This window comes from Telmatherina bonti, assembly GCF_933228915.1.
Source record: "Telmatherina bonti genome assembly, chromosome: 20".
NCBI lineage: Eukaryota > Metazoa > Chordata > Actinopteri > Atheriniformes > Telmatherinidae > Telmatherina > Telmatherina bonti.
Window position 1 is genome coordinate 36,534,893 of NC_136618.1, and position 7,893 is coordinate 36,542,785.

The 7,893-nt window shown below is 42.3% G+C and overlaps 1 protein-coding gene across 1 annotated transcript in view; it reads left to right on the forward strand.

The window, feature by feature from the left end:
* hecw1a (HECT, C2 and WW domain containing E3 ubiquitin protein ligase 1a) overlaps positions 1-7,893 on the forward strand; it is a gene marked incomplete at both ends in the record, with an annotated part of 140,341 nt that overhangs the window by 9,356 nt on the left and 123,092 nt on the right. Inside the window, one exon of the mRNA XM_079259525.1 lies at positions 5,110-5,204. Coding sequence (XP_079115651.1) covers positions 5,110-5,204 — 95 coding nt within the window. The remainder of the gene's footprint in view (positions 1-5,109; positions 5,205-7,893) is intronic.

Consider the following 7,893-nt stretch of genomic DNA (forward strand, 5'->3'; position numbering starts at 1 on the left):
ATGACCATAGGTGAGGGTAGGAACGTAGATCGACTGGTAAATCGAGAGCTTCGCCTTCTGGCTCAGCTCCTTCTTCACCACGACAGATCGGCGCAGAGTCCGCATTACTGCAGACGCCGCACCGATCCGTCTGTCCATCTCACGCTCCATCCTTCCCTCACTTTTGAACAAGACCCCGAGATATTTAAACTCCTCCACCTGAGGCAGGACCTGACTCCCGACCCGGAGAGGGCAATCCACCCTATTCCGGCTGAGGACCATGGTCTCAGATTTAGAGGTGCTGATTCTCATCCCAGCCGCTTCACACTCGGCCACGAATCGCTCAAGTGAGCGATTCTCTCAAGGCTCAGTGCAAATTTACCTGAATAGGAACTAGGGTTGTCACAACAATAAAAATTTTAAACTTGATACTGATACTAAAGATGTTGCTCGACACAACACTAGACACACTTTTTTAATAAATCAAAGTCAGAACACTGTAAAAATAGCATCACAACTTAAAAAGAAAAGACATTATCATTGTGGAATTGCATTATTTTAAAGTTCTGTTGCAGTGGGAGTCTTCAGTATTTCAGCTTAGTGAACTTGTTAAGACTGCATGGTGGTTAGCACTGTGGTCTCACAGCAAGAAGGTTGCTGGTTCGATCCTCAGCTGGAGCGAGGTTTGGTCAGTGGCCTTTCTGTGTGGAGTTTGCATGTTCTCCTGTGTATCCGTGGATTCTCTGGCTTCCTCCCACTGTCCAAAGACATGCATGTTGGGTTATTTGGTTACTCTAAATTGCCTGTAGGAGTGAGTGTGAGCGTGAGTGGTTGGTTGTCTTTGTGTGGCCCTGCGATGGACCCGTGAGCTGTCCAGGGTGTACCCTGCCTTTCACCCAAAGACTGCTGGGATAGGCTCCAGCTTCCCCGCGACCCTTCATTGGACTAAGCGGTTAGGATAATGAATGAATATATGAACATGTTAACAAACAAGGGTGGTCCTAACGGGGGTACCTCTGAGAGTCGGTCCCGTGTCTGGATTGTGTCAGAAAGGTTGAGGTTGTGTCAGAAAGGGCATCTGGTGTAAAACGTGCCATTGTAAATATGCGAATACAGTTTCCATACCGGATCAATAAGTAGGATCAGGTGATTCACTGTGGCAACTCTGAGAAAGCGACAAAGCTGAAAGGTAAAGAGGAAGTACTTGTTAACAAACATGTCTTTTTCTTTACAACACCTGAGAACAGATCATGTAAATTGAACAAACAAATTAAAATGATCAAGTTGTTATTAAAACAGCCTTTTTTGTTCATATTTGAAGAAGCCTGAAGTACAAATAATGAATCAAATAGGAACCTGTTCATACAAATGTACTTAACAACAGTGCTGTTTTTTGCTTTTGTGTCTGGTGATTTACATAGTTGGTGGTTGTTGTGTAGGTGTGCCTGTTGGAACCTTCTCTCAGTCTCAGTCTGGACTATAAGAGATACATCATGATTGTCAGATCTGAACATGTTGTGTAAGCCTGGCTTCATTGCTCTATTACTGTGACTATGGATGCTAGCAGAGTGGCTAACTATGGATGCTAGGCATATAGTCAAAGCTATATGTGAAATCAGTGTTTTTAAGCCAAAACTAAAAAAAAGAAAATAAATGCAATTCTTGTTTTGGATGGTGCAGCGATTGTTTAGTAAGACAGTGAAAGAGAGGAGCAAAGATGCCACTAGCCACATTGTTAACATGTTTTCAGTCACGCTGGACAGTAAAAACTCTATATACATATTATATTTGAATGGAAAGTTGGTCACCTCTTAATACTCCGTTTATATTTCGGAGTGATAGTTTTGCTGCTTTAAACTAACCTTGCTCTGCCTCCTTGGATAATGTAGTTTAATGTCCAAACAGCAATCTTACTTTTCAGATATTCTACCTAGACTGGCCTTGTTTGGCTGCTGCCTTGTTGAAAGCGTATCTCCAGTGTAAGCAATGGGTTAATCATTTCGGAGTCTTCGGGTCGTACATAAGGCGCACTGCATTATTGAGTGCATGCTAAAACAAAGTAAAACAAAACAGTCACAAAAGCAAAACAGTGAGTTTGATCAAACTTTACTCAACAACAGTACCAGTGCTTGTTTTCAAATACACACACATTTTTATCAGTATGTTGTAACAAATCCATCAATATCCTCATCTTCTGTGACAGAACTGAACAGCTGGGCAATTTCGCCATCAAGCATATCAGGTTCTATCTCAGTCAGTGTCGTTGCTGGGTGAATGTTCAAATATGATACTGGCTTTTGAAAAAGCTTGGAAAATAATTGATACGTTAGCCCAGGCATCCTCAATCCACAAACATTTGGTGGTGTAACCCTCCCGACACCGCCTCCCAGTCTCTTTGACGGTGTGTTTACCGTCTCTCATCCATTGCTCCCATGATGCTTGCAACTTAGCTTTAAACGCCCGGTTTACACCAATGTCCAGTCCTCCTGGAATGATGACAAGCTCAGAATCCATTTGCTTTACTTGATTTTTCACAGTAATGTTGATATGGGTGCGCATGGTGTTGCAGATCAAGAGAGACGGTGATGCGTTAAAAAAGAAATCAGCTGGCCTTTTACATACACTTCTCTTAGCCACTCTTTCATTTTCTCCTCGTATTACGACCCTATGACGGCATGAAATGGTCTTATAGTCCATCAAGCAGAGCGCTTACTAAAATCGCACAATATTTTTACAGATTTTGGGATTCAGCACACACATAAGGCACACCAACTTAAGAGGCTTTTAAGTTCGCCTTATGGCCCAAAAAATACATTATTTTGCATTTTACTACAATTTTTCCACTTGCACCACAGTAGAATACATCACCTTATCAATGGCAAAAGTGTCTCTGCGTTCCAGAGAAAAATGGGTATGAGTACCGTGGTGGCCTTTTACCTAATATGTCTGCAAAGTACAACTCTCATCGCAGACTTCCTCTTTGTAGTTTTTAGGAAACTGTGTTTCTTTCTACTTTATTTAAATTGCTTTAAAGTTGTGGGTTTTTCTCTCACTATATTATTTTTATACTTTTTGAAAATGTAAAGAATGGTGCGCATTTGTTAGTGGCTGGAATGTGCTGCTGCAGTATCCTCTGTCAGAAGGAGACTCACATCCAGACATTGTTTATGTATAGGTTTGTTCACCCTTTAACTGCAGTGTTAATGACATGGTGTGCTTTCTACACATCAAAACAGCCATATGATATCCAAATTACAGTTTTTCACCATTTGATCATTTCAATCAGTTCTATGGGCTGTAAAATGAGAAGTGCTCACTTAAATTGCCACTAACGGAACAGGTACAGCGCCTCTAGGTGACTAGAGGCGCAGACTAGAGAGACAGGAAAAAAGACCTCATACACTGAAGCACAAACTCAGACAAGACACACACACAGTCCAGGGGGGCGGTGAGTCATGTGGGAGGGGACCGGGGGTGGTTGAGGAGGGGGGACAGAGCGTCTATGAACATTTCTTCTTTTGTTCTCAGGGGGGGTTGCGCCGGCTCAAGGCTGCTGGGAAGCCGAATCCAGATATGATTGTTGTTTGGGTTCCAGGCGAGGAAAACAATTTGTCCTCAGCCTTGAGTTCATAGCAGGTCTCAGACTGGCATCTTCAGACAGCCCGATGGGTATGGAGAGAAATTTGTGTCTTTATTATCCAATCAAAAAAGTTAGATTTGAAACCACAAATTATTTTTGAGAGCAAAATGAAATGGGAAAAATCAAATTTCTTTGTAGAGATAGAAACAAATTAGGTTCCAATTAAAAAGTATATATATTTGAGAAAGCATACTTCTCCAACTTCAATCAAAACTAATGTTTTTAAATCAAAACTACAGTTTTCTTCAATCAAAACTAATATTTTTAAATCAAAATTACAATTTTCTTCAATCAAAACTAATGTTTGTAAGTCAGAAATTACAACCACTGTGCATAAAAATAAGTCCTTTTCTCTGTACAGTTAAAAACATTTGGTTACAAGTTGTAAAGTTTTGTTTGCAAATCAGTCCTCTTTGCTTGCAAATTCTAAAGTTTTGGTTGCAAATTTAACTGCATTTGATGGGCGGGGCCTGCGCTGGTGAGTGAGAGCAGAGTTTCTATTGGTTGGTTCCCCCTGGCTCCAGCGCCAGCTGCGCCTTCTGCGTTTCACCCATTTCTCTTTTGCTGTCCTGCTTGCAGGTAAAGTTGATAGCCTCTTGGCAGGGATGGTCTTTGCTATGGGCAATGTGGTGATCTCCCAGGGTGCAACCTTTTTGAGGTTTCCACTGATTCTAGCAGACATCTTCTCCATGTTGTTGTCGATTCTGCGTACCAGCTCCAGGACTTCCACCAGATGACCAGTTTGGGCTAAGCATCCTACTTACGGTCGAGTCCGGTCAACGCAAGAGTTTGTGCACTGCTAGCTCGGCACATTCCTTTGCAGAAGTCCGGCAACCTGCCAGTTGTTGGCAGAATCTCACAGGTTTTAAGATAGATCAGAACTCTGCCAGCGCCAATCAGCAGAATCCCAATCACCAATAATCCAATGATGTAGACATCTTCCACGTCCTCAGACCCAGACACATCGGTCTCCACCTGGCCCATGAGTTTTGAACGTATCCAGCCGGAAGTGTCCCCTCAGGACATGCAGGCTCCCCTCTGCCCGATCTCCGGGATGAGAAAATTTGATCAATTGCGTTGAGAGACCAGCCGATCAAATCCATGATGTAAACATTTCAGGAAAGAGATGTAGAAAAAGGCTCTGAGTCAGACGGGACAAGTAACATGCCAGAGTGGGAGGAAGGAGGAATCAGGAGAGCAGAGAAAAGCGCCCACCTTTGCTGAGAGCAGGAAGAGAAAGTAATGTTATTACATATCAAATTAAAGCAGGAATTATCAAATTTCTGACAACATGACAATGTAACCAACAGCTTAACCCCAAACTCATTATAAGCAGTGCAATATAAAACTAATACAGATAAAGAGGACAGGATGGCATGTTTCTTACTGTTCTTTACCTACTTGAATGAAAAACAAAAAGTAAAAATAAGGAAAGTAATTGCTGTTGCTCCCATCATCATAATTATTAACTTGCAATGTCTCTTCCACAGCTGAGACCCAGGTCTGCTTCAGGTATTACCATGGTGTCACTGGAGCACTGAGGGCCACCACACCCAGCATTACCATCAAGAAGATCAGTGCACCTGTAAGTTCCACTGCATCTGCTTTCTGACTTTAACTTTTGCATATTTCATCTTTATATGATGCCACAGAAGGACCTGCGATTACCTCAATCATTATTTCCATGATGCCTGACCGTGATTTTTACCAAACTCAAAGCACATAGGTAAAAATATCATAAATCTTAGAAAGTACATTGTTGTGCCTGAAGACACTGAATATAGTTAATTCTCAATAAAGAACAGTCTATTGATTATGATGATGGAGGTACTGCTGCAGTTATGTTTGGGAGAAAGATGCAGGAGATGTGTAAGGCGAGCTCCAAAAATGCAAAAAGTACCCGAGACAAAAACAGTGTAGTTTATTGAAAAATGCATTTAAGAGGCTGCTCCTCAGCTGATCAAAAGTTTAAGACCATTGCCTAAAAAAAATGGTACAAAAGTCTGGCATGTTGCTGTGATATTTTTGTTTTGCATGCACATTGTCAGGACTTCCTGTTAAGGATTGTTGAGCCTTTTAAGCTTAACATGGTATCACCAGGGACTTGAATCCAGGTTGTTGAGTCCCAAGTCCGCCTCTATACTCACTGGGCTACTATGGTACCTGCTTCGGGGAGTTGAGTTGCCCTGGGACCCTGATCCCTGCATTCCGTGTGCGTTGCGGAGTTGTGACTGGGGTCTTCCTCTTGCTGGACCTGGGAATACATTTTCATTCAAGGTTGATGACTTTAAATCCACAAGGCTTGACTTTTTCATCACCCATGCCCCTACTTTCAATAAGTCACCAGAGCTCCCAATGACTGGTTGAGCCAGTCATTCCTACATTTTACCATTGGTCAAGCTCCCAACCATATAAACCAATATATAATCCTATCCCTGGCTGTGAACTGGGAATCTGGTAGATATAATAACAGATACAGCACTTTGGGCAGCAGGTTAATTTCAATTTCAGAACTAAAACCCAGAATGTTTTCTTATATATTTCCAAATGGTGTTATTTATTTTGTGATCATTTCTATGTGTTCCTTATACCTGGCTTGGGTGATAGAGACACCCATATATTTAGATTTTCCACTCTCCAGTGGCTGAGGATAGGAAGTGGTGTGTACAGGTCTCTGCCTGCGGGGGTGATGGGCGGCCTCCGGGCTCTTGGGGTCCTGGGGTCCTGTCCCCCTTAACCTCCTTAAGTCCCCCTGCAGCCTTATGCTGAGGATCTGGGATGTGTGTCATTCTTAACCAGGCAGCAGGAGCAAAGAGAGGGGTGCTTAGTTCGGGAACAGGTTGCTGGAAGCAGGCTGGACTAGGCCAGCAACATGAGTGGTAAGTTGAGACAATTGTGTAACAATGGTGTGGTAACTTTGGTCCAAAGTTAGGAGCATTTGTTCATATCGGGCTAGGTGAGCATTCTGACCTGACAGAGCCTGTTGGAGCTGTTTGGAGGCGACTTCTGGGTTTCTGTCTGCTGGATTCATCCTCTGTTTGTCTGTTAGTGTTCAAGACAATACTGTTCAAGATAACTCAAAAAGTTATGGACGGATCTTTATGAAATTTTCAGAAGTTGTTGGAAACGTGAAAAGGAAGAACTGATTTAATTTTGGAAGTGATCCAGATTACCGTTTGATCCAGGAATTTTTTAAGGATTCTTTAACATTGTGAGGTAGGGCCATTGCCCTTGGCGTGGGTTTGCGCTCTATGAGTGCTATACTAAAACCTAACCCAATACTAGAAAAGCACTCAGAGAGCACAAACATACTCCAAGGTGCAAATTACAATAGTTTATTAACTTTGTTTGCATATTCACAATATTTTTGTGTGGTGAATATTAAATTTACTTTAACCTTGTGCAATAGCACATTGTTGTCTAAATGTTGGATTTAATTAATTTATAATATTAGCTGTTTTCTCTTTTTTGTGTGGTCTTTAGTGGTTCTTCTCCCACTCATCAGCACTTTACACTAATAAACGTAGAGCTACAGAGTTTAGTGGGAAAAGTGTGCATTTCGGTAGAGCGGGTTTACTTTGCATCCTATCACTTCATGAGGCAACTGGAAGTCACACCGGCCAGCCATTCGTTTAAATAACAGGGTGATAAGTTACAGATTTTCCTTTCAAAGCTTCAGAGTCACCCCCTTCTATCAACAGGATTAAATTTCCACGTTTGACCTCACATTCTGCTGGTGTTGACTCTGCAAAATGCTGATAGACCTAGAACTTGATCTGTACTTTCTTCCTGAGGACACAGGAATAAAACTAACGCCCTACAGTATATTCAGGGAGATAGGGATGGGGGGAGCAAGCAGAGATATCTGAAATCAGTCCAGTCCAGGTAAGTCTTAGGCTTTTAGAGTCCTGAAGTGGATGGCGGCAGCAAGTCTTGGTCAGCTGATGAAGGAGATGGAGAGATGAGACAGTAGAAAGATTTTTTGCATCAACTGGTTCTTTTTTTTAGCTGCTCACATCCTGTCAGGTGCTACAGCGAGACAAGATTCAGTGATTGTTTGCATGTGTGTGATGGATGGCATGTGTCTCCAGCTGGGACTGTTGTTTCCCAGTCATCCAGAAAGGAGGAGAGGAAGGCGGACAAAACTTGGCTGGATAGCCTGGGTAAGCGTGAGATTCTGAGTGCATATCTTCCTGATTGTTTCAGTCATGTCGTAGCATTTTCTAGCTATTATAGAGGGGACACTGTAGTCATTTAAGCAGTGTTGGAACTTA